General features: G+C 43.1%; 1 protein-coding gene across 2 annotated transcripts in view; it reads left to right on the top strand.

Moving 5' to 3' along the window:
- The window catches only part of USP13 (ubiquitin specific peptidase 13), a 139,425-nt gene that overhangs the window by 99,129 nt on the left and 12,719 nt on the right, over positions 1–27,577 (top strand). For both annotated transcript variants that reach the window (XM_010378670.2, XM_010378671.2), the window contains 6 exons: positions 2,662–2,750; positions 5,156–5,278; positions 7,477–7,503; positions 11,144–11,287; positions 14,067–14,233; positions 16,072–16,225. In XM_010378670.2, coding sequence (XP_010376972.1) covers positions 2,662–2,750; positions 5,156–5,278; positions 7,477–7,503; positions 11,144–11,287; positions 14,067–14,233; positions 16,072–16,225 — 704 coding nt within the window. The remainder of the gene's footprint in view (positions 1–2,661; positions 2,751–5,155; positions 5,279–7,476; positions 7,504–11,143; positions 11,288–14,066; positions 14,234–16,071; positions 16,226–27,577) is intronic.

The raw sequence follows: 27,577 nt of genomic DNA, 5'->3' as shown, positions 1-27,577 counted from the left end.
AATGTTTTTCCCAATAGGGCAAATATTATGTGAACACCATCTAAATCTACTTTCTGGTACTTTTAGGTTGTTAGCTACCCATAACACAGTGATGTGTTAAATTGTCCCTGCCCCAAACTTGAGTTATTTCCCTACCCCTGCTATGGTATTACAGCTGACACCCCACCTGGATACTGACCACAGAGCAGCTTCAAGAGTCTCAGGGATCCTGAGTCATATTTTGGAAATTATTGGTTGACCAGTGTCTTTTGGTTGATTTCACTGTTATGTATTTTCCAGATTTTAAGCTAATGTGGTAGGAAGAGGAGGTGAGAAAAAGAACATTTTTACATTAAAATATCATGGCCAGGTGTAGTGGCTCACATCTGTAATCCCGGCACTCTGGGAGGCTGAGGTGGGTGGATCACCTGAGGTTAGGGGTTCAAAACTAGCCTGGCCAACATGGTGAAACCCCATCTCTACTGAAAATGCAAAAATTAGCTGGACATGGTTTCAGGTGCCTGTAATCCCAGCTACTCAGGAGGCTGAGGCAGGAGAATCGCTTGAATCCAGGAGGCAGAGGTTGCAGTGAGCCAAGATCATGCCATTGTGCTCCAGCCTGGGCAACAAGAGCAAAACTCTGTCTCAAAAAAAAAAATTATATATATATATAAAATTATATAATAAAATTATATATATAAAATTATATAATAAAAAAATATATATAATTATATAATAAAATTATATATATATAATTATATATATAAAATACAAGATGGAAGTTTTTTTTGGTGCAGTTGAGGACTTGGTGACATTTAAATAAGAATAATGTTTATTACTGCTTCTCAGAAGATAGAAAAACCTAATTAGAGATAATATATAATTTCTGGAGAGTGAGCCTGGCTAATAGTAGATCAGTTGCTTGGGATGATAAAGCTCCTATTTTCTGAGCGTCTTTATATTACTGCCTTTATTCTTCTACCAACTTTGTAATGGAGAATTTGAGATACAGGAAATTTAAGTAACTTGCCTGGGGGTAAAATACAGATAAGTGACAGTTCGATTCAGCATCCAAGGCTTTGTGGCTTCTAGCTCTTTCATGACAAAATAATCATGCTAATTCCTTAGGTATATACAATACTTTCTAGTGTGCCAAGCGATTTCACATCATTTCATGAACATTGCATGGCCTGGCAGGTAGACATGATTAGTAAGTCCATGTTGTAGATGGATCAGGGAGGGTCAGTGGTTTGCCCAGATTTGGAGTGAATGAAGTGGCATTTTCAAGACCCACATCCACGTTGTTTGGCTGTTTTTTGTCCCGTGTTCTGTCCCTGTGCTGTGCCTTTTCTCTGACACTAGGGGGCAGCAATACATTTGCATTAGTTTTCTAAATTCTGGGACGATGCATTACAAGTAGAAGGCAATGACTTAAAGATTTGAAAAGTGGAATAGGGGAGGATATTCTAGAATTTTTTATTTTAAAAGGTATCTGTAATACCTATCAACAGCTTATTTTCTTTTTTACATATACCTACCACACCTACATTGACTACAAACAAAAATGGTTGTTAAAAACAAGATAATAAATGTGGAGTGAATGAGCTTGAACTAGTACAGGTTGAACAGTCTGTGTATAAAATTGCCAAATCCATGCCCAGGAAATTGAGCATTTCTGAAAGTTTGAAGAGGATTCAAGATACTGGTAATGTGTATTAATTTTAAACTTCAAGGCCCAGATTCAGATGTTTTGGATACTTATCCCGTAATATGTCTACCGCTAGGATCCATGTGGCCATGGATTAGGTACCACAGTATTTTAATGAGGCCCTGGCATTTCCAATAGTCAACCTCAACCAAAGTTTCAGTAAGCCCTTCGTCTGCCAACTCTGTGCTATAAGACAGTGACTCTGTGTGGAAGTGGAAGTGGAGGTGGGGGTGTTTCAGGATCATCTGGGGAGCCTTTTCAAACCCCACATACATATACATCATGCATGCATGCTATAAACAATCAAAAATATGTCTACTAAATTCTAGCCAGGATTTCAGAAAAAATAAATGGTTGAAAAGCACTTTTCAGAAGTATGAAACACCACAGCAAAGTAAAAGTAACAATTTTGAAACAGGTCCAAAAGCATTCTTTTTTTTTTTTTTTTTTTGAGATGGAGTCTCACTGTGTTGCCCAGGCTGGAGTCCAGTGGCACGATCTTGGCTCACTGCAACCTTCGCCTCCGGGGTTCAAGTGATTCTTCTGCCTCAGCCTCCTGAGTGGGGATTACAGGCGTGGCCCTACCACGCCTGGCTAATTTTTGTATTTTTAGTAGAGACAGGATTTCATCGTGTTGACCAGGCTGCTCTTGAACTCCTGACCTCAGGTGATCCGCCCACCTCAGTCTCCCAAAGTGCTGGGATTACAGGTGTGAGCCACCGTGCCTGGCCAAAAGCATTCTTAAAGAATAACATCCTACGTTAAACATTTTCTTCTTGTGAAGAGGACAGGACAAATGAGCAGGGGAGAGTGAATGTGTGTCCTCTTACATGTCTGTGTTTGTGTGTTCCTCCTCTTCAGTTCAGCCATTGGAATGGCCAGGTGTGCCTCAGACAAAGTTGATATGCTTTTTGAACTGTATTCACAATACTTAATTGCCTTGTTTCATTGATATATCCCCTTGTGTTTCCCAGAACATCTCGCTTTGCTTCATTCCCTGAATACTTGGTAGTGCAGATAAAGAAGTTCACTTTTGGTCTTGACTGGGTTCCCAAAAAATTTGGTAGGTATCTTTTGCATGCTTTTGCTTAAAACATCAAATGAGCCATTTAAACAACATGGCATGTGAAAGAGCCCATGTAGTTGGCTGCCACAAACAGTTCCATTTCATTCTTCCGTCATTCTCACCTTTCTGTTTTGAATCAGAGTATATGATAAGAACTGACAATACAAATTCCACCTGCTTACCCACCCCTCCAGTTATGGTTTCTGGAATGACTAAATTCTAAGAGTGTAAACAGAATCCTCACATTGTCAAATAAACAGTGCTTTCCAAACTTGAACGTGCATATGAATTACCTGGGATCTTGGTTAAAATGCAGATGCAGATTAGGTAGGTCTGGAGTGGGCCTGTGATTCTGTGTTTCTAACAGGCTCCCACGTGATGCTGCTGCTGCTGCTGCTGCTGATGCTGTTGGTGCTGCTGGTCCACAGACCACACTTTGAGCAGCCAGTGGTTGAAGATGCAGTCTCCTCTTAGCATCTCTCCTCTGCCTCTGAGCAGGCAGGTGTGGCTAATGACATTCACTTAAATCATACATGTATTATTAATAATAAAGTAGAAAAAGCCAGTTGCATTAGACAGCAAAACAAAAGGATGTGATTTTGGCTTCATGAGGTTTTCTTCATGCTAATTTTAAAAGTTCCTGACCATTGTTAGAGGTTAATTTTTCAGACAATGCATAAAAGCCTTTCTCCAGCATTATGATCTGATGCCAAGGGTGTTACTAGGTTGTCCTCAGTGGTGTGGAAGAATGTACAGTTTCTCAAGCAAGTACCTTGGACTATTTGCCAGACTTTTAAAGTTTTTATGTTTTTAAGTACTTAAGAAAAAAAAAAAACGACTAAATCTTATGCTGGTTAACTAAGCACTTGTCCGAAGGGGATAGGTAAAAAGGATGTAGAATCGGCTGGAGTGATTTCCTAGAGACCTCCAGCACTAACAGTTACACAGCACTTGTTTGTCATGGGAAATTGTGCTGGGCTGTTACTGATCCTGCAGGAGATCCTCCCTTTTCTTGGCAGAATAGTTTTGTGAGCAGGGGAAGACAAGAGGGCAGGATGCTGACCACTCAGCTTTTCTTCCATGGACCTGAAAAGTAACTGAGAGAAAAAACTTCCTTGTTCTGAAGGCTTTGAATTGCCTTGGAGATAGTTTGCTTATTTTCTTTGTCCTTGGAATTTCTGTAAAGGAATACAACATTTGAATCCCATTTCATTGACTTGCTGAATTTTAAGGAACCTCAAAATTTTCTTTAATAAACCTGAATTTTTCTCTTAAGGAGCAGTTGTATTGATTTTGTTGGTCAGTTTTTATGTTTGGTTTTGCTGCCTCCTAAAATTTAAATTTACTTTTGTAAACTAAGCTCTGTTCTCTGGGTTGTTGTTTTAAAATAGGATTTATGTACCTGGTGTCATCACTGATTCTGGGGGCAATACTTTCAGGTTGTTTGCTAGCCCAAAAGATGTATCCTGTACCAACATTTGAACCCATTTTCCATTATTGTCATCTGAATATGTACGATACTAAATCTTGACAGGGTATCAGCCTGACAAATTTTGTATTTGAATAAATCAACACAATAACGGAGTCAAGAAGTTAAGAAAAGTACTGTAAAGATAATACACTAGAGATTCAATTAATTTCTTTAAAACTTCATTATTTATTCAAAACCGTATTTAGAATGTCCATAGTACCCATCATGATCCGAGAATGGGTTGCATCGTCAAATGGGGTTGCAAACTCAAATGCCTAACAAGGACAGGGTAATAATCTAAATGAAGGAACTGGGCTGAGTATAGGAAGCTTGTAGCTAGCTAGCTTGGCCTTGCTTGGGTGTTCCCACGTTGAATAAACAGATGAACTAGAAAAGCTACCATAAGAATCAGACTAGCACAAACATGATGCTCAGGGAGCAATAAAGAGCAGTGGGGTCTGTGTCAGACTGGCATTGCACCATTGTCTAGGGTAGAAACTGAAGATCAGCTCCAGATGGTTGTTACCATATGAGAATATGCTACAGCTTTATGCTTTTCAAAATAAGCTGGAAATCTGGATTTTACCTTACATCTTCTGATTTAAAAATTGGAATTTGTTGTTCACACTTCTAAAATATCAAACAGATTGTGTCTGGGCCACACATGGTCCATGGGCTGCCAGTTTGTGACCTCAGGCTTAAATGATTTGCTCTTGTTTGGTGTGAAATCCTGCCACCCACTGTATTTTCCCTGGGTTCTCCACTAATATCTGATTAGTCTTGATGAACCTGCTGATCGAGCGACATATTCTAGGGAATTGAAAAACATCCCTTAGCGCTGTCTAGACACGTGCTTGTAGAGTTATAGTGCTGGTATTATAATAAGGTGATTATGGAGAGCCCAGTGGATATAATCTCTCTCATTTTGCAGATGTTTCTATTGATATGCCAGACCTACTTGATATCAACCATCTCCGAGCCAGGGGGTTACAGCCAGGAGAGGAGGAACTTCCAGACATCAGCCCCCCGATAGTCATTCCTGATGACTCAAGAGGTACCATCTCCTGCCAGGAGAATATGCTCTACTTTCCCCCCCTGTTCTATAGGAACAGTCTCTTTCTTCCACCACTGTGTTGCTGTTACCACCACCACCCACTGGGGGTCTAGCTGCCTTGCCGTGATGTAACCCACCACCGACACACAGAAAGGGGGCATAGCTGCAATGGTAAACATAAAATAGACATAGTAAGAGGCACAGACCCATCATGTGTGGTCGAAATGGACAGTTTTTTTCTGTAGGCTCTTAGTCTAGGGAAGCTGTCATTCTTGGGAGTACCTTTGGACAACCTAAAGGGGAAATTGAACAGCGTGAGTTGGTTTTAAAAACTATGATGGCATCTTACCTCCCCAGCTTTGTTACTGCTTCATAGAAAGGAAGAGGTTTGAGTTTCTCTTTGACTCTGTGACCCTGTCACTGGTCATTGTTCAGAATACATAACTTTTTTTTTTTTTTTGAGGCGGAGCCTTGCTCTGTTGCCCAGGCTAGAGTGCAGTGGCATGATCTTAGCTCACTGCAACCTCCGTCTCCTGGGTTCAAGCAATTCTCCTGCCGCAGCCTCCCGAGTAGCTTGGACTACAGGCGCACACCACCATGCCTGCCTTATTATTTATTTTTTTTGTATTATTAGTAGAGACGGGGTTTCACCTTGTGAGCAAGGATGGTCTCGATCTCCTGACCTCCTGATCTGCCCACCTCAGCCTCCCAAAGTGTTGGGATTACAGGCGTGAGCCACTGTGCCTGGCCTCATAACTTTTTAGTGGAAAAGGACATGCCAAAAATAGTTGTCTCACCTTTATGGGTTCAAAAACAGTGTCAAAAAAATCTTGGTTTAATTATTAGCTCACTTATCCCGATGAAATCAGTTTCATTCTGGCTTTGTTTGCTCACCTGTTTACTGTTCATCTTCCTAATGAGTTAATCAGGTAAATTAACTCATAATGACAGAGCACTCTCTGGGACCGTCTACTAAAGATTTTCCATCAGTTAAACAGTGAAGCTGACCATGGTCAGGTATAAAGGAAGATGAATCTAGAAGGAGCAAGATAGGATTCAGATAGTATCTGTATTTTATTGTTCTCTAATGCTGTGTCAGATGCTAAATTATAGAGAAAGAGTAGAGAAGGGACATTCTAGGTCATGTAGTACAGTTGGTTCATTAAAGGGGTTAAAGAAGGATCAGCATGGGCATCAGATAAATACAAGAGGGTTTATTAGTACTGCTCTGGCTCTCTCTGATGTTCATAATAGAATCTTTGGTTTGTAGTTATACAGAGCTCTTAGAAATACAGAGAGAGGGCCAGGCGTGGTGGCTCACGCCTGTAATCCCAGCACTTTCGGAGGCCAAGGTGGGCAGATCACGAGGTCAGGAGATTGAAACCATCCTGGCCGACATGGTGAAACCCCGACTCTACTAAAAATACAAAAATTAACTGGGAGTGGCCCCGTGTGCCTGTAATCCCAGCTACTCAGGAGGCTAAGGCAGGAGAATCGCTTGAACTAGGGAGTTGGTGGTTACAGTGAGCCGAGATTGTGCCTCTGCACTCACCTGGTGGCAGAGCAAGATCCTGTCTCAAAAAAAAAAAAAAAAAAAAAAAAAAAAGAGAGGCCGGGCACAGTGATGCATCCCTATAATCCCAGCACTTTGGGAGGCTGAGGTGGGAGGATCACTTGAGCCCAGGAGTTTGAAACCAACCTGGTCAGCATAGTGAGACACTGTCTCTACAAAAAATAAAATATTTAAAAGTTAGCCAGACGTGGTGACTGGTGATGTGTGCCTGTAGTTCCAGCTACTCAAGAGGCTGAGCCAGGAGGATCACCTGAGCCCAGGAGGTTGAGGCTGCAGTGAGCCATGACTGCTGCACCACCCTCTGGCCTGGGTGACAGAGTGAGACCCTGTCTCCAAAAAAAAATTTTTTTAAAGAAGAAATAACAGAGAGATAATAGGGAAATAGTAGTTTGTTAGGATAATAATCAAAGCATCATGTTTTAACTAACCTAAATGCCTGAAAGCTATTACTTTCTCTCATTACTGAGGCTGGGGTGGTCTGTGTGCGGTTGAGGGATTGACAACAATATGTGGTCCCCAGGGGTGGGGAGGGCAATTGGGAATGCTCTGGATCAATGGGTTTTCTTTTTCTAAAACTCTTCAACATGGTTTGGTCTCATTTTCTGTCCTCTCCCTTAATTTCCAGATCGCCTGATGAACCAACTGATAGACCGTATGTATCTTTAAAAATGTTTCCCAATGTCCTACTATTGTTACTAATCTGATGAATTTGTCTGTGAGAGTTCAGTAAAGAGGCATTGTTCTGTAAGTGTGTGTGTGCAGCTTTTCCCAGGTGGGAATGACTCTGTGTCTGCTAGTCAGTGACACGCTGATCAGGTGGCCTGTGGGGCTCAGGAGAGTGACCATTAGCATGAGGCTAACCAGCCCTGGGTCACAATCTTGGCCTGCCATTTATGACTGTGTGACCTGAAGTAATTTACTTACCTTCTCTTTGCCCCAGTTTCCTCCTGTGTGAATGGGGCTAGACATGCCCTTTCTTCCCTCTCTGGCCACTGAGTAGGCCTTTTTGTGCAATGGTGGCACATGGTCAGTCACTTTTTCCTCTCCTGCTGTAAGACACATAATGAAGACACACAGCTGACAGGACATGATAGTGTTAATTAATGCTCTCAAGGATATTAGTTTGACTGGATTGTTTGTTAATTTTATAGCCTTTTAGTTCCTAATCCTGTGGGAGTTGATACTCTTGATTTTCTAGAAAGAACATAAAAAATAAACGATAGACAGTATTTAGATATTAACTAGGAGAAAGAGAAAGCATTTAACACTAGATACTCTAAATCTTTTGGTCTGTAAAGTCTTTCAAGACAGTAACTAATATTAATTTAGGAGTTTGAATCTTACACATTGCAAATGATTGATCATGTGGCTTAGACCTCCATGTTTCCTTTCTTGAGACAATTATGTTTTGTTGATTGTTAGAGGAGTGATTAGAGTCAGCAAGAGTCAGCCTGCCATGATCTTCACATGCGACCTGGTAGGACTGTGGGTAGCCTGGGACATACTATTCCCACTGCGAATAATCTAATTGTAATAGCCGCTGCTGAAGTTTTTGAATGCTTACCATGGATCATTTTGCATTTATTGTTCCATAAATTTTTTCAACAGTCTACAACTCTAGTTTTTATAAAACAAGGTCCCAGATCTCACTGGGACAGGTCTACAACTCTACTTTTTACAAAAAATGGTAGGAAGCGCAAGGCAGGTGACATTTTGTAGAGGATCAAACTTCCTAGATCTAGGAAGTTTTGGAGACCCAAGACCTGGGACCAGAACTAGGGCTAGGAATTACCGTGCTTCTCAGGCCACTAGACTGTCTTGGCACGTGAGAGGTTTGCTGGTTGTGCCTAATGCTGTGGAGAGCTGGCCTGCGGGATCTTACTCCATGGGAAGTGATGGGCATTTGGAACTCACTGCGCCAGAGGAGCCTGCCTCTGACTGTGAGAGCATGCAGCCATTTTTTAGTATTGCTGGTTTGGCCATTTGTTTACTCCTGGATCTAAGCATGCTGTTTTACCAATAATCAGGAGAAAATAAAACTACCTGTCATGAACTGACATTTGCATCCTACCTTTCTTAAATGTTTTTTTATTTTTTATTTTTTATTTTTGAGATGGAGTCTTGCCTCAGCCTCCCGAGTAGCTGGGACTACAGGTGCCCGCCACTACGCCCAGCTAATTTTTGTATTTTTAGTAGAACAGGGTTTCACCGTGTTAGCCAGGATGGTTTTGATCTCCTGACCTTGTGATCCACCTGCCTCAGCCTCCCAAAGTGCTGGGATTACAGGCATGAGCCACTGTACCTGGCCCTTAAATTTTTAAAAAGAATAACTTTATTTTCTCATTACAAAAGTAAAAAGTCATTTAGAGACTATAGAGTAGTCAGAAGAATCATCCATGGTTCCATCACCTGTCTATAACCACTGTTGACATTAGGGGTATATCCTTCTATTCTTTATTGTACCTGGCTCACTTTATTTTTCACAAAAATGGAATTATATATTTCTTTTTTTTTTTTTTTTTGAGACAGAGTCTCACTCTGTCACCCAGGCTGGAGTACAGTGGCACAATCTTGGCTCACTGTAACCTCTGCCTCCTGGGTTCAAGCGATTCTTCTGCCTCAGCGTCCTGAGTAGCTGGGATTACAGGTGTATGCCACCATGCCCGGCTAATTTTTTGTATTTTTAGTAGAGATGGGGTTTCACCATGTTGGCTAAGCTGGTCTCGAACTCCTGACCTCATCATCTGCCTGCCTTGGCCTCCCAAAGTGCTGGGATTACAGGTGTGAGCCACCACGCCTGGCCGAAATTATATATTTCTAGTCTAATATTATAAACATTTATGTTTGAGATTATATCTCAACTGCCATTGAAAGGTGTTCTGCAGAGTTTCATAGTTTCTTTACTGTAGGATTCTTTATTACAGAACTTTTGAGTCTTCACTGTACTAATGCACATCATGAATTTCTAAGGAGAAGATAGACTATGTAGGTTTAAAAACTTATTTGACCACAGAAACCCGATTTTTAATTCAACGGTTACATCTCTTAGAACACTACAATCCTGCAGAACACCATTTGGGAATCACTGTTGTCCAACATAATTGTTTTCTGAACATTTGACCTTGATAGGATGTTCTATGTATCTTCCTTGTAAGAGAGCACTTTGGTAAATGCATTTTGTTTTTTTGAGACAGAGTCTCACTCTGTTGCCAGGCTGGAGTGCAGTGGCATGATCTCAGCCCACTGCAACCTCTGCCTCCTGGGTTCAAGCGATTTTCCTGTCTCAGCCTCCCAGGTAGCTGGGACTACAGGTGCACGCCACCTGTATTTTTGTATTTTTAGTAGAGTCGGGGTTTCACTGTGTTGGCCAGGATAGTCTCCATCTCTTGACCTCGTGATCCACTTGCCTTGACCTCCCAAAGTGTTGGGATTACAGGCGTGAGCCACCGTACCCGCCTGGTAAATGCATTTCAATACAAAATTTTTGTAGAACAGCTATCTCTCTTCTCAGTTCTTCTACTGATTGCCAGAAAATTGACAGAAGTTTTAGTAGAGTCCTCAGGACATGGAAAACCCAAGGGATATATTTTATATTCCAGTTTTTTCTCCTCTTTTGGTATAATATGAGAACAGTGTGTATATGTGTATGTATCCTTACATACACACAGGTTTACACACACATCTCTATCAATATCTATATGTTATTAACAAAAGAAAACAAAACCCAACGTATCTAAGCCCAAGTTACTTTGTAAAACTGTTACTTAATATTTTAAACTTGTATATTAAGAAAGGAAATTTTTACTTCTATACTTAACATTTGTACTCTCCATTTCCCAGAGCTGATTGCATCCTATGATTGCCAGATGTATCTAAAGACCTGCATTAACTTTCTGTGAGGTTTAAGGAACAGGCTTTTAGGGCTATAGATAGTGCTTTCTCTTCAAGTTTCAGTCATAGGAGAGGCTGCTGTAGAGGTCTTGAGAATGCTCTGAAATCATTCTGGGAATACACTAAATCTCCCCATATGAAACTAGAGAACTGTTTTTCATTGCTTGGATTGTCCAGGTGATTAACTTGGTTCCTATTTGGGTCAAAGATATAAACTTAGCCCAAAGAGCTTTATTATTTGGATGGCTTAAAACAAAATGAAACAAAGTAAAACCATTATCTACACCCAACAAATTAGCACTTTCTTTGGGTATCACGTGGATAAGAGAGTGAAAAGCAGCTAAGACAAGAAGCGATAGAGTTTCCTCTTTCACACTAGAATATCCTGTTGTGCTCTGTAGCATCAGACATCGATGAGTCATCAGTGATGCAGCTGGCCGAGATGGGTTTCCCGCTGGAAGCATGTCGCAAGGCTGTGTACTTCACTGGAAATATGGGTGCCGAGGTGGCCTTCAACTGGATCATTGTTCACATGGAAGAGCCAGGTAGGTGACAAGAAAATGGAATGGCTTTGGAGTCTGATGTGACCCTCAGTGATGCTGAGTCCTGGTCCTTCTAAGGCCCCTGTGGTTGTATCCCTAGAAAATGACTTTACGGTTCCTAATCTGCTGCAGTGGAGGAGAAAGCCAGTCTTTGTCTTTCTTCTTGTTTTTAAAAACAACAGTTTTAGGCCAGGCACAGTGGCTCACGCCTGTAATTCCAGCACTTTGGGAGACTGAGGTGGGCAGATCACTAGGTCAAGAGATGGAGACCATCCTGGCCAACATGGTGACACCCCGTCTCTACTAAAAATACAAACATTAGCTGGGCATGTTGGTGCGTACCTGTAGTCCTAGCTACTCAGGAGGCTGAGGCTTGAACGCAGGAGGCAGAGGCTGCAGTGAGCCAAGATCGCACCACTGCACTCCAGCCTGAGTGACGGAGTGAGATTCTGTCTCAAAAAAAAAAAAAAAAAAAAAAGCAAGCAGCTTTATTAAGATATAATTCACCCCTTTAAAGTTTACAAGTCAGTGGCAAAAAGACCAATAGAGAGATATGGGATATACTTCCAACTAAGCAATGATGAAAACTTGAAATGGAAACATGGCCGTGAAGAAATGGAAGCTGTTTAGTTAGCTTTTTCTTTTATCTACTTTATTAAGCTATAATGCATATATTCATCTATTTAAAGTGTACATTTCAATAGTTTTCCATAAATTCAGAGTTGTGCAACCATTACCACTATCAAATTTTAGAACATTTTGTACCCTCCAAAAGAAATCTTGTATATATTAGCAGTGACTTCCCATTTTCCCACTCACCCCAGCCCCTGGCAACCATGAATCTGTTTTCTGGATTTGCCTGTTTTGGAAATTTCATATAAATTGAGTCATATCCGATAAGGTCGTTTGTGTTTGGTTTCTATCACTTAGCATAATGCTTTCAATCACTTAGCATAATGCTTTCAAGATTCATCTATGTTGTAGTATGTGTCAGTACTTCATTCCTTTTTATGGTAAAATAATCATCTACTGGGTCGGGTACAGTGGCTCATGCCTGTAATCCCAGCACTTTGGGAGGCTGAGGCAGGAGGATCACTTGAGGTCAAGAGTTCGAGACCAGCCTGGCCAACATGGTAAAACCCCATCTCTATTAAAAATGCGAAAATTGTCTGGGCATGGTGGCGGGCACCTGGAGTCTCAGCTACTTGGGAGGCTGAGGCAGGAGAATTGCTTGAGCCCAGGAGACAGAGGTTGCAGTGAGCCAACATCATGCCACTGCCCTCCAGCCTGGGCAGCAGGGTGAGACTCTGTCTAAAATAATAATAATAATAACAATAATAATAGTCTATATTATGGATATACTACATTTTATTAATCTTTATCAATTCATGGATATTTGGGTTATTTACATTTTTTGGCTTTTATGAACAATGCTGCTATAAACATTTTTGTGCAAGTTTTTGTGTGGATGGACATTTATTTTTACTTCTCTTGAGTGGAATTGCTGTGTCATATGGTAACTCCATATTTAACTTTTTGAGGAACTACCAAACTGTTTTACACAGTAGTTGAACCATTTTACATTTCTACCAGTAGTGAATGTGAGTTCCAGTTTCTCCATATCGTCACTAACCCTTATTATTATCTTTTTTATCACACCCATCCCAGTGGGTATGAAGTGGTATCTTGTGGTTTTGGTTTGCATTTTCCTAATGACTAATTATGTTGAGCATCTTTTCATATGTTTATTGACTGTGTATCTTATTTGGAGATATGTCTATTCAAATTCTTCACCCATTTCTAATGAAGTTATCCTTTTATTATTGAGTTCTAAGAGTTCTTTTCAAATTCCAGATACAAGATATATGAGATATATGATTTGTAATTTTCCCCCCATTCCGGTGTTTTTTCACTTTCTTGATGGTATCCTTTGAAGCACAAAAATGTTTAATTTTGATGAAGTCCAATTTATCTTTTTTTTTCTTTTATCACTTGTGCTTTTTGTGTTGTGAATAAAAAACCATTGCCTAATCCAATGGCAAAAAGACTTACTGTTATATTTTCTTCTAAGATTATTATAGTTTTAGCTCCTACATTTAGGTCAATGATCCATTTTGAGTTAATTTTGTGTATGATATGAGGTGAGGGTCTGACTTTATTCTTTTGTATGTGGATATCCAGTTGTCCCAGCATCATTTGTTGAAAATAATGTCCTTCCCTCACTGATTGGTCTTGTTGAAAATCAATTAACCACAGGTATATGGTTTCATTTCTGGAATCTCAATTCTATTTAATTGATCTGTATGTCTGTCTTTATACCAGTACCAGACTGTCCTTTTTTTTTTTTTTTGAAATGGAGCCTTGCTCTGTTGCCCAGGCTGGAGTGCAGTGGTGCAATCTCAGCTCACTGCAACCTCTGCCTCCCGGGTTCAAGCAATTCTTGTGCCTCAGCCTCTCAAGTAGCTGGATTACAGACGTGCACCACTACGCCCTGCTAATTTTTGTATTTTTAGTAGAAACGAGATTTTGCCATGTTGGCTAGGCTGGCCACGAACTCCTGACCTCAGGCGATCCACCCACCTTGGCCTCCCAAAGTGTTGGGATTACAGGCGTGCGCCACCGGGCCTGGCCCAGACTGTCTTGATTATTATAACTTTGTAGAATCATGTTTTTCCTTGTTAGTGTTGTTTCAGGACACACACACACACACACACACACACACACACACACACACACGAAAGAAAGAAAAAGGAAAAGACTTGGGTGTGGTTATTTTTCTCAGATTTTGCTGAGCCACTGACCATGCCTGGTTATGGAGGGGCAGCTTCTGCTGGAGCCTCTGTTTTTGGTGCTACTGGATTGGATAACCAACCTCCAGAGGAAATCGTTGCTATCATCACCTCCATGGGATTTCAGAGAAATCAGGCTATTCAGGCACTCCGAGCAACGGTGAGCATGAGAGACTGTGTGTGTGTGTGTGTGTGTGTGTGTGTGTGTGTGTGTGTGTGTGAATTTATTTCTGTAAGAGTTGAGACTTTCCAATGTACTTTGATCATTTTGATTCAAGTTTGATTCATCCGAATATGAATCTCACCATGGCCCATAAAGATTTATTTGCTTATTGTAAATATAAAGCTAAAATAAATGATTTTCACACAGAGAATTTAAGAATAAGGAGATAACAAATCTGGGGTAATATGAGCAAACTGAAAGAAACTTGATATCATCTTGAATATTTGTTAACGGGTCACAAATTTGACTTGGAGCCTGTGTGTGGCCCTGGAGGAAAGAGGGACGCATGAAATTCCATGTTCAGTAAGAAGTCCTTTAGGAGATAGAATGCTTTTCTGATACCAAGACCTTGGGTAAATGTCTCTTAAAAGTCCTCATAAAAAACTGAATGGCTCCTTGGAATTCTCTGCTGCTGTTTCTCTCTGCAGAAAGAGAAGGTTCTTCTGGTAGCCATGAACTTCTTGATATAAAGAAACAAGGGCCAGGCGCAGTGGCTGACGCCTGTAGTCCCAGCACTTTGGGAGGCTGAGGCAGGTGGATCACGAGGTCAGGAGATCAAGACCATCCTGGCTAACACGGTGAAACCCCATCTCTACTAAAACTACAAAAAATTAACCGGGCGTGATAGCTGGTGCCCATAGTCCCAGCTACTCCAGAGGCTGAGGCAGGAGAATGGCGGGAAGCGGAGCTTGCAGTGAGCTGAGATCGTGCCACTGCACTCCAGCCTGGGTGACAGAGCGAGACTCTGTCTCAGAAAAAAACAAAAAACAAGGGACCCTGAAACTACAGGGTACACGATTCCCTTCTGCAGTGCTGATATCTGTTTAATATCGAGGGAAAGTACTTAACAAACAAAACAAAACCCATCCTTCCTGGTCACACCATAACCCACTTTTGAGTAGATACCTACTCTCGATTACTTCTTGCCTATGCTGATGGGGTACCTGCTAGGATCCATTGCTGAGGTCACAGTGGCTCTTGACTGTTTCATGAGAATGTGGCTAGAACAATCTGTCTCCCTTTAAGATGATTAAAATATCTCAACCAGAGTTTGTTTTACTTGGGGTACTTTCTTGTGCTCCACTCATTTTATTTGCCTGACTGTTTCATTAGAGGTTCTACATCTATACAGATTCTTTAACTTGCCAGTGATGTCACAAGCTGAGAAAGATGGAAATATTTTTATGGTCAATTAGTTTGAAGTACATGGAGTTCAATTTAAACAAGTATACTTACCTAATCAGTGTCGTTGTCATTAATCAAGATATTAATCTTGTCTTTACTGGAATTCAAACATTTTACCAACATTCCAGGAGAGAAGGCTCTAACATAGTACCACACTGGCATCCCTCTATTGTTCAAAGTTATCTGCAGAAAATACGGTTGGTAGAGAAGGTAGTGTGTGCAATTAAAGTGGCTTTAGAAAGAGCTGCACTTAAATGCCATAACCTTGGTTATTCCACACCTATTATTATCAGCATCTTCCTGCAGAAAGGCCGAGCTAACATTGAGATAAGCTTTGGAATGCTGATCTGCTGCTTAGAACTGTTTTCCAGTAAATCCAATTACAGATGTCAGCTGGGAGACTTGCAGAATGCCATGCCAACTGAACGTGCCTGTCATGCGGAGTCAGAGCTTCTTACTCAGTGGCACTTAGGACTAATGAATTCAGGCCTCCTTCCCTATCTGCTTGACATCTAGTTGAAATGGTCAGGACATAGTGAGGTCTGAGGCTGCATGCATTGTAAAAATGTGTGTTTCTTTTTTGTTGTTAGAATAATAACCTGGAAAGAGCACTGGATTGGATCTTTAGCCACCCTGAGTTTGAAGAAGACAGTGATTTTGTGATTGAGATGGAGAATAACGCCAATGCAAACATTATTTCTGAGGCCAAGCCTGAAGGACCTAGAGTCAAGGATGGATCTGGAAGTAAGTTCTTGCCTTAGAGGCTGTCTGAACAGTCAGGACTATACATTCAGCTCATGCCCTTCCCTCCCACCACGACATATTCAAGCCTTTGCCATCATTCAGAAGTTAGCACACATCCTATCTTGTTCGTTTTATTTTTTTTTCTTTTTGAGACAGAGTCTCACACTGTTGCCAGACAGGAGTGCTGTAGCACGATCTCAGCTCACTGCAACCTCCGCCTCCCAGGTCCAAGCTATTCTCCTGCCTCAGCCTCCCAAGTAGCTGGGATTACAGGCATGTGCCACTACACCCAGCTAATTTTTGTATTTTTAGTAGAGACAGGGTTTCATCGTGTTGGCTAGGCTGGTCTTGATCTCCTGACATTGTGATATGCTTGCCTCAGCCTCCCAAAGTGCTGGGATTACAGGCATGAGCCACCGTGCCTGGCCAGATCCCATCTTCTTAGAAATGGTACAGTTTGCCACTTTGCATAGGCCCCGGTGATCTGATAAAGTCATGTCAGAATCATGTTGCTTGGTCATGTGTGTGTCCCTAAGTTTAGGGCCAACTCTGATTTTGTCTGTTCCTTTGAGATAAAATTTCTTTATGGACCATGGGAGCTTTTGTCAAAAAGAGAACATTTGTTTTCATGGTAGTGTTTTTTGAGTAGTAGCAAAGTGGTCTCATCTTTGATCATATCCTTAACCCATACCAACTACTGATAATATCCTGAAGGGTTGTCTCAGAATGATAGGAAGAGGTGCCATAGGCTGTTGTTCTGCCTTTTAATAGTAAACACTTATGTATGTCACTGTGTGCCATGCAGTGTTCTAAGCACTTTGCATATCAAGACTCATGTAATCCTCACTACAACTGATTTTACAGGTGAGAAAAATAGAAGCACAGAGAGGTTGGGTATCTTGCCAAAGGCCACATGGCTCTTAAGAGATGGAACCAAGATTCAAATGCAGAATCCTTGTTCTTAACCGTTGTGATATCCTGCTTCTTGGGCTGTCATTGCCTGTAGAATAATGTTCAGGCTCTTTAGCTTGGCATTCAGCACCTCCTCTAGTCAGATCCCAGGCCACCTGGTATCCCAGTGTCACTTCTATACTCTCTATACCTGTAGCTGGGATGCCTGGGATTGTAGCCACATTCTTAACCTACTCAGCTGTCAACAGCTCTCTTCAAACAACCTGCAGATATTTGCTCAGGTTAACCCCTATTTTTGAAATGAACCTTCTCTCCTGTCACTGCACACTAAAATTCTTATCACTATTTGGAACTTGACCACAGATTCCATTTCTCTGGACTGCCTTCCTAGATCCTTGTCATAATCAGCTCATGTTTACCTCATATGCTAGTAATAATTATACCAGTATGAAAAATACTCCCATTTGTGCCATCTTTAATCCTCACAGTAACCTTATGAGTTACATACCATTATTATCCCCATTCTACAGGTAAAGAACCTGAGATATGGAAGGTTAAGTAGTAGCTTGTCAAGGTCTCATAGCTAGGGATGGGTAGAACCACAATTCCTGTGCGGGCAGTCTGCCTTCAGAGCCTGTGCCTGTAGCCACTGAAATGCATTGTTAGTTAGTTAGTTTGTTTGTTTTGAGACAGAGTCTCACTCCATCACCCAGGCTGGAGTGCAGTGGCATGATCTTGGCTTACTGCGACCTCCACCTCCTGGGTTCAAGTGATTCTCCTGCCTCAGCCTCCTGAGTAGCTAGAATTACAGGCTCGGGCCACCACGCTTCATTGTTAGTTCTTCTGTTATTAGAGGTACCCAATTGATCTTGCAGTAAAATTACTTCTGTAGGTATTTGTGTCTCCCATTTGACTAGGAGCTTGCCCAGGGCAGAGGCCATTTGGCCTTTTTAAAACTCATGGTGTCTAGCATGGTGCTAGACACATAGAAAGTACTGAGTAAATAACAATTGTATTTAACTAAATCTACACTAGCAGCATTTGTTCCTATAATCATATAGTAGTGGCAGATCTACTCATTAATCTTCTTTCCAGACCTAATATGTACCTATTGATATAGAGCTAGAGAGAGATGGTAGGAGGGAACTTTCTTCTTTTTTTTAATATAAAATAGGAATTTCATCACTGAAACTGTTTCAATGCCAACTGGATAAGAAAAGGATGAGATGTAGTTCTCCCAATTTCAATTTCCGTATTCATTTAAAGTATCTAGTATTACTTTGCAAAAATTACTAGCTTACCTAAAATATTTAAAGCTATAACAGACAGGTTACTCAATAATGCATGAGCAGGATTTATCACGTATTACACGTCCATCAGTTCACTGCTTCACTGATTTTCCATAATGGACTTTTTCTTGGAGAGGATGAGTCCTTGCAGAAGGAATTAACCACAAGGTGGGGCTGTTGTAAAGCTGCCAAGGTTTGGCTGTAGAGGGAAGGCAGGTCTGATCTTTAGGGTTTCCTTTCCTCTGATGGAGCTTGGAGGCAGCAGCTACTCTCTCACAGATGGTCAAGAATGATAAAGAACAGCCACATCATCTCCTCAGGGCTTCCTCTACCTCAGAGTGATCTGTAGATATTCCTGCCACAGCTGGATTTTGAGGTGCATCCTTTAAGGCACTATGGGTCAAACCCCAAGGATTGTGGGTGAGGGTAGCAAAGGAGCACTATGAGATGCACTTAGAAATCGCATGCAAGATATGCAGGATAGAAAGGCTGTAGTAGATGAAACATTTAATTATGAAGACAGAAAAGCAGAAACCTAATTTGCCAAATGCATTTTGAGTTTGATGTTACAGAACGACAAATGTTTTCAAAGTAGCTTCCCCAGCACTGTGCCTGGCCCATGGTGAGTGATCAGGAAATAACTGATTGAATGAAGAATTAAATGAATGCCAGGAGGTAACAGACTTTGGCACTATTTTTGCTGCTTCCACAACGTGCCATATAGAGGGATTGGCTGTGTACTAATGTGTTACATTGCATGAATCAAAGGGGGGGAAAAACATGACTTCCTGTACTTTACTATATTAGCACCCAAACTCATATTGTGAGTTGTTGCTTTCTTTTTCCTTTGTAAAAAAATTAACAATTTATATTGAAGGATATATATTAATTTTAGCAACTTGAGAAAATATAAATATATATCTATATAGATAAAAGACAAAATTAAAAATTACAATCCTACTCCCCAGCAATAACCACAAAATAATGTTTTGTTTATATTCTCTAGACCTTTTTAGACAAATGTATAAAAATGAATATAAATCCATAGAAGTATAAAATATGACATTCTATTCTATACATCGCTATTTTGTGACTTGTTTTTCCTTTAATGTAATTAACATGTAATTAACATGTGATTAGGCTGTGATTAGGCTGTGAGTTATGTAGTTGTACATGTATAGAAATCTATATTGTTGAACATATATTAACAATATTCTATTATAAACATGTACCATAATTTATATACCTAATAAAAGACCACATTATTACAGAAGGAGTTTCAAATAATGAAGATATTTCCACATTCAGAAGATGACCAGTATGAATTTTAAATAAAGAGTTTTTTTTTTTGAGACAGAGTCTCGCTCTGTTCCCCAGGCTGGAGTGCAGTGGCGGGATCTCAGCTCACTGCATCCTCCACCTCCTGGGTTCAAGTGATTCTCATGCCTCAGCCTGTAACTGGGATTACAGGTGTGCACCACCATACCTGGCTAATTTTTTGTATTTGTAGTAGAGATGGAATTTTGCCATGTTGCCCAGGCAGGTCTCGAACTCCTGAGCTCAGGCAGTCTGCCCGCCTCTGGCTCCTGAAGTGTTAGGATTACAGGTGTGAGCCACTGTGCCCAGCCAAATAATGAGTTTCTTAAAGGATGAATTCAACTCACAGAAGTACCGCACATGCCTAATGTAATCCCTATCCAGGGAATAAAAGCTTGTTCAGCATTTTCTTCTTTCCATCCCTTCCTTCTTTCCTTCTTCTACTAAAAATAATATTGTGATAAACAGCCTCGGGCCTTCATTTTATTATTTCGTTAGGGTAAGTTTCTGGAAGGGAATTTTGTGAGTGAAAAATACGTATTTTTAAGGTTTTAATGCAGATTACCATCACATGACCCTCCACAAACACAACAGGGGGGCCACATCATGGTCACACTGGTGACTCTTCTCTTTGCCCAGCCTTCCCCAGCAGTGCTGTTGGGTTGAGCGCTTTTTATATTTGTATCTTTATTGCCTAGGTATTTTTTGTTTTGTTTTTCTAAGACCACCAGAGCGGGTACAAAAGAACCAGCGACTAGGCAAGGGTAGGAGCAAAACTGCAAGTTTATTTTGGTCACCTAGCTTCAAGGGAAGAAGGTGGGTAGGGAGAGGTCTGTTGGCCCCCCGACAAAAGGGGCCCCCAGAGTCACCCGTACAGCTCTCGGACGGAGTTCCCACTGTCCTGACATCCCGACAGGAGTGGAGGACTGAGGAAGGCCGCGCGTGGCGTGCCTCCGGAGCGGCTTTTCTAGGAGTGGGAGGGCAATAGGCGGGGCACGGGCGTGTCAGGGGGGCGTTCCACAGGTGCGACCAGGTAAATCTTGGTCTTTTCAGATTGACATCACCTGGAGCATGCCTAGTTGGTCTGCACCTTCCCGGGTCGCCGGCTGGATTTTCACGCGCGCGGGAAAAGTTGGGGGGATGAAGAACCCGGAAGTGCGCCATCTTGCCTCCGTTCATCCAAACAGTCCAACCTTTTATTGATAATAGTGATAAAGGGGCGCCGTGGTCTGTCTGGCTACTTCCTGCTGTTAAGGGGCGCTGTTAAGGTCGGGGCCCATGGTTGGCATTCGGACGTACGGATGAAGAATAAAATAAAGCACAGTATTAGTATAGGAACGAGGTATGGAAGCATTTGAGGGTTTGAATGTTAGTGTCTGCTAGGCCTGACTTGCTAACATAATAGCAGCACTCTTCTCTAAGGAAGAGACAAGTGCCTCCTTTTTCAGCTGTAAACAAGCCTAGGGCTTGCCTGTTTTGGGCAGCTACTTAGGCTATTGAGGTAGTTCGGCGCTGCAGGGAGGCCAGGCTTTCAGCTGATTCCAATAACTAGAGGGAGGAAAAACAGCCCGTTTTGACGGGAGTGGCATAGTGGCATGGAAAGTTGCTGGAAAAGCTCTGCTACTTCTGCCTGGCTGTATAGAGTTAGACTGGGGACCAAGGACACGGGGACATAGAGGGATCAGTTAGTGGCTGTATGGTTAAGAGTTTTAGAGAGAGATCAGTTGCACGAGAAATAGCCTTCAATGGGGGCTGTTTTGGCCTCCATTGGGTGCCTGAGTATGATTACCTCAGGATGAATTTGGAGTTGAATAACGGAAAGGAAGGATCGGGCCTTCAATGGGGGCCGTTTTGGCCTCCATTGGGTGCCTGAGTATGATTACCTCAGGATGAATTTGGAGTTGAATAACGGAAAGGAAGGATTGGGCAGTTGCACGAGAAATAGCCTTCAATGGGGGCCGTTTTGGCCTCCATTGGGTGCCTGAGTATGATTACCTCAGGATGAATTTGGAGTTGAATAACGGAAAGGAAGGATTGGGCAGTTGCACGAGAAATAGCCTTCAATGGGGGCCGTTTTGGCCTCCATTGGGTGCCTGAGTATGATTACCTCAGGATGAATTTGGAGTTGAATAACGGAAAGGAAGGATTGGGCAGTTGCACGAGAAATAGCCTTCAATGGGGGCCGTTTTGGCCTCCATTGGGTGCCTGAGTATGATTACCTCAGGATGAATTTGGAGTTGAATAATGGAAAGGAAGGATTGGGCAGTTGCACGAGAAATAGCCTTAAGGAAGACAACTGGCAGAACTATGTACTACTGAGTGTGTTCGGCTGTCTTATGGCCAAGTTTCAGTGATGAGAAAAAAATTGCCATACAGTAGGCGGACTAGCAAAGGTCTGAGTGTATGAGTGAAACAGCAATATAAGTATAAAATGAGACTTCATTTTCAGTGTAGTCACGGAGTGTCCCTTGCCACTGGAGATGTGTCTGGGTCCTCCCATGTGAAAGCAAAAAGGAACTGGCAGTCTGTGTGTAGGGGTATGGTAAAGAAAGCATCCTTAAGGTCTAGCACAGTAAAATAAGTAGAATTGGTGGGGATATGGGACAGAAGGGTGTAAAGGTTGGGAACTACAGGGTGCGTGGGACGGGTGGCTTCATTGACTAGCCGAAGATCCTGTACTAACCTATACATTCCATCTGCCTTTTTAACTGGAAGTATTGGAGTGTTACAGGGGGAATGTGTGCGGACAAGAATATGTTGGCTAAGTAGTCGCGTGATAATTGGCTTTAAACCTTGTAGATGTGTCGGAGAGAGAGAGAATTGGGGGCGGTTTGGGAAACGAGTGGGATCTTTGAGCTTGACGAGAACTGGTGGGTGGTGAGCAGCTATGACCAGGGTGTAAGTGTCCCACACTTGAGGGTGTACAGAAATAGGGAAGATGGGGGGTGGGGGCGACATAGGAGGAGCCTGTGCACTTGCACAAAGCATGAGCAACAGGTCATGAGGGGGTTGAAGGGGAGTGGATGAGTTGGTGGGAATGTATATGGAGGCCTTTAAGGTGCTCAGGATGTCTCGGCCTAGTAAGGGGGTAGGGCATGAGGGTATAATGAGGAACGAGTGCGCAAAGTAGTTGTTGGCCAGGCAGCAATTAAGGAGTGGAGTTTTTCGTGGGGTGGATGGCTTTCCGTCTACTCCTACTACAGAGATATCGGATGGAAGGCTAGGTCCAGAGAAGGACGGCAAAACAGAATAGGTAGCCCCGCTATCTATTAAAAAATTAATTGTCTTACCCGCTACCAGGAGAGTTACCCGCGGCTCGGCGAGGGTGATGGGGGTCCCCGAGTCTCGGCACCTTCAGTTGTCGTCATCATCCAGATGTAGGAGTTGGAAGGAGCTCCCAGGATCCTGGGAAAGGGGGTCACGTGGAGACGCAGCACCTGTTCTCAGGGTGGGGCAATCAGACTTCCAGTGTCCTCCCTGCTGGCAAGCAGGCCAGGGGGTTGCTGGTGGACGAGGCTTAGGACATTCATTGGCCCAATGTCCTGACGCCTTGCACTTAAGGCAAGGCTGCGTTGGGGCTCGGGGACCTTGCGGACACCTGTTGGCATAGTGTCCTGCCTTGCCGCACTTATAGCAGGCTCCTTTTGTAGCCTTGGAGTCTGCGGAGTATGTGCTCTCTGGTCTGGGGTTACAACTGGGCCATAAAGCCGCTGCTAGGAGCTGGGCCTTCTGTTTGAGGCGTGCCTGTCGCACTGCCTCAGCCGTCTCCTCTCTGGAGTTATAGACCTTAAAGGCTAATTTAACCAGGTCTTGTATTGGTGCCTGAGGACCATCCTCTACCTTTTGAAGTTTCTTACGAATGTCAGGAGCTGATTGAGAAATGAAATAAGACGCCAAAATGGTGACCCCTGTAGGGGAGGCCGGATCTAACCGGGTATACTGGGTTAGAACCTCAGTCAGCCTATTTAAGAATGCGGCTGGATTTTCTTCTGGATTTTGAATAATTTCTTTTAATTTGTTAAAATTTACAGTTTTGTTTGAGGCTGTTTGCATACCAGCCAACAAACACTGAACCATTATGTCTCGCCTACGGCGCCCAGGCTGCTTTGCTTGATAGTTCCAGTCCGGGTCTGCCGAGGGGACTGCTTGCTCCCCTAGTGGGATGGTGGCGTCAGTTAAATGTAGTTGGTTGGCGTGCTGCCTGGCGGCCGCTAGGATGCGCTCTTGCTCCTCAGGGTTTAGGGTGGAGGTTAGGATAACCTGGAGGTCATGCCAAGTTAAGTCATAGGCCTGACAAAGGTATCTAAATTCCTTTATGTAGACGGTGGGATTAGCTGAGAAATCCCCTAAACGCTTCTCAATTTTGGAAAGATCGGCCAATGAAAAAGGGACATGTACTCTGACTACCCCCTCCGCCCCAGCCACCTCTCGCAAAGGCGCTAACACTGTAGGAGGGTGTGGGGCAGGAGTGGAGGCATCAGCAGGGCACTTAGAGCGGGTGTGTGCAGAGACAGGAGACTCAAGACAGCCAGTTGGGGGCCCCGAAGGAAGCACGGGACTGAGTGGATTACTAGTAGGTAAGGAAAAGGAAGGAGGAGTCCAAGCGGAGGGAGGAGAAGTATAGGGCGGAAGTGAGGGAAACCCTAGATCCTCCGGCTGAACAGAAAGGAATGAAGACTCCTCTTTTTCGGGTTCCTGTGAGCCGGCGTCCTTGGCTAGCATAACTTGGGCCAAAGAGCATCGGCTACACAGGTCGGGACGAGAGCGTAAGGCCCAAAAGCCTTGTACGTAATTAATTTCAGACCACTTGCCTAGCCGCTGGCAGAAATTGCTGAGGTCGATCACGCCACAGTGGAAAGGAAAATTAACCGCTTCCTCCTAAGGTCTTGTTCAAGCTGGAAGGTTTTTAAATTGGCTAGGAGGCACCCTAAGGGGGTGCTCTTTGGAAATTTGGACTGGGGGTTTCCCATTTGTTTCCTCTTTACTTACACAATGGACCCAATGGACATGGGAATGGATCCCTGCCTGGCTTCAAAGCGTCCTTTGGAACCAGCAGAGACAGATGAGAGGCTCTTGAAGCCTAAGTGGAGATTACCTTCAGGCGGACGTCTCCGTCCTGAACGGGTCTCCCGAGCCACTTGGTGGCTCCAAATGGACCCCGGACCTGCGCAGGATTTCTGGCCGAGGGAGGTAAAGAGGAGACAAGGGCACTTACCCCAGAGAGGCCGTGAGAGTGAGGGAAGCGGGTCTCAGGTCCTGGTCCGTCTGCTGCGTGGGAGCAGGAGGAGGTTCCTCAACCCTTAGAGGCCTGAGGAGGGGTCTCCTCCCGGGTCTTCGGCACCAACTGTTTTGTTTTTCTAAGACCACCAGAGCGGGTACAAAAGAACCAGCGACTAGGCAAGGGTAGGAGCAAAACTGCAAGTTTATTTTGGTCACCTAGCTTCAAGGGAAGAAGGTGGGTAGGGAGAGGTCTGTTGGCCCCCCGACAAAAGGGGCCCCCAGAGTCACCCGTACAGCTCTCGGACGGAGTTCCCACAGTCCTGACATCCCGACAGGAGTGGAGGACTGAGGAAGGCCGCGCGTGGCGTGCCTCCGGAGCGGCTTTTCTAGGAGTGGGAGGGCAATAGGCGGGGCACGGGCGTGTCAGGGGGGCGTTCCACAGGTGCGACCAGGTAAATCTTGGTCTTTTCAGATTGACATCACCTGGCGCATGCCTAGTTGGTCTGCACCTTCCCGGGTCGCCGGCTGGATTTTCGCGCGCGCAGGAAAAGTTGGGGGGGGATGAAGAACCCGGAAGTGCGCCATCATGCCTCCGTTCATCCAAACATTTTTCTTCTTGTGTTAACAGCTTCTTTATTTCCTTTGGCCAGTTTCCCACTTTTATTGAGGTTGTCAGCTTTCTTTTATTGATTTTTATGAGAATTTCATGTACTGTAGATTAGTTTGGGAATACCTGATCACTTTACAATATTGAGTTTTTCTAGCTAGAAACATATGCTTCTCCTTTGATTTATTCACCCCTTCTCTAACTCTTGCAAAGCTGTATGGTTTTCTTCATAAATATGCTGGGCATTTCTAGTTTAGTTGTGTCTCAAAATTATATTTCAGTGTTACTTATGAATAAAAATTTTCCCTATAGTATATTAAACATTACTGCTGCTAAATTATATAAAGTTACCGATTTTGTAACTGGCTGTTCTCTAGGGGTTTGACTGGCATTACATTAAATTTATAGGTTAACCTGGGAAGATGTGTGTTCTGTTTAGCTAGGTTGTTTAAATTCCCAAGTCATTTCTTTTTACTTTTTCTGGTTGGTGAATTGACTGAGATATTTGACTTGATAATTTTTTTTTTTGGTTTTTTGAGATGGAGTCTCGCTCTGTCGCCAGGCTGTAGTGCAGTGGCGCCATCTCAGCTCACTGCAGCTTTGTACTCCCTGGTTCAAGTGATTCTCCTGCCCCAGCCTCCTGAGTAGCTAGGATTATGGCATGCGCCACCATGCTCAGCTAATTTTTGTACTTTTTTTTTAGTAGAGACAGGGTTTCACCATATTGGCCAGGATGGTCTCGATTTTCTGACCTTGTGATCTGCCTGCCTCGGCCTCCCAAAGTGCTGGGATTACAGGCATGAGCCACCGTGTCCGGTCGAGAATATTGAATACAATTAAAGGGTGGGGTAATTGGTGTTTGAGGAACCAAAACAAACAATGTAAAAACAACCTGTTTTCAGGGTTTTAAGTGGCAGAAAGTCCAAGACAAATCTAAGCAAAAAGGGAAATATTTTCTCATGAAGGCTGGCAAGTCCTGGGGGCACTGGGCTGTAGGCCTGCTGTGATTCAGGACTCAAACTCTTTTAGCTGGATGGGCCCCTTGGCTCTGCTTCCTCTACGTTGGTTCCAGTCCCAGACAGGCTCTCCCTAATGGCACAAGATGGCTGCAGCACCTCCCACAACTATATCTTTCCTGGTTAAAATCTAGCCGAATCTTGTCCCAGAGTTCTCAGCAAAGGTCCTGAGAGCCTGAGACTATGAGACTCCGTCATGTGCCCTGTCCTACTCCAAGTCACTGAGGCAGGTTGACTCAGGCCTGCGTTATGGGCCTCACTCCTTGAACCCGAGCGGGGAGACATCTTCCATCCTCTCATCTGAGCTGAGAAGGGACGGGTTGATCTCCTTCAAGCACTGGTTCAAGTGTGGTTCTGAGCGGTAGAATCAGCTTCACCTGAGAACTTCTTAGGAATTATAGGGCCCAACTTCAGACCTGCTGAGTTAGGAGCTCTGGGCGAGGCCCAGTAATCTGTGTTTTAACAGGACATCCAGGTGATTCTGATGCAGCTGAAACTTGAGAATTACCACCTTAAAAGCAGTGTTAGGTTACTATTGCTTTAAGAAGGAGGGGCGTGGCTACTGGGACACCGTCACACCAGGTTAACACTGAAATAATAAGGTAGGTGTTACGAAGTGGGATTACAAAGATAGAGATTAAAGAAGCACTTGTATCAGAGTTTTCCTTTTGGGAATATGTTAATTAAAAATCCCTGTTTCCATTTTTCTGAATGAGGAAATAATGCTATTGCATGAAACGATTATTTAAATGTCATCTAATTTGTTTAAAAGGGTTAGTGCTATTAACACTTGATGAAATAGTGGCTGTCATTTACTGAATGCCTCCTCTGTGCCAGGCACTTCCTTGACCACTTTTCCTTCACTGCTTGTAGGGAGGTATTCGGATGAGGAAATGGTGACAAGCTAAGTGGTTTGCTAGTGGTTGAACCAGGTTAGAATTCAGGCCTGTCTGATTTTGAAGGCTGTGCAGTTTTTCCTTTATCCCCGATT

Source organism: Rhinopithecus roxellana, chromosome 1, assembly GCF_007565055.1.
Source record: "Rhinopithecus roxellana isolate Shanxi Qingling chromosome 1, ASM756505v1, whole genome shotgun sequence".
NCBI lineage: Eukaryota > Metazoa > Chordata > Mammalia > Primates > Cercopithecidae > Rhinopithecus > Rhinopithecus roxellana.
The sequence above is the reverse complement of the archived record's forward strand: the minus strand, read 5'-3'. Positions and strand labels throughout refer to the sequence as shown.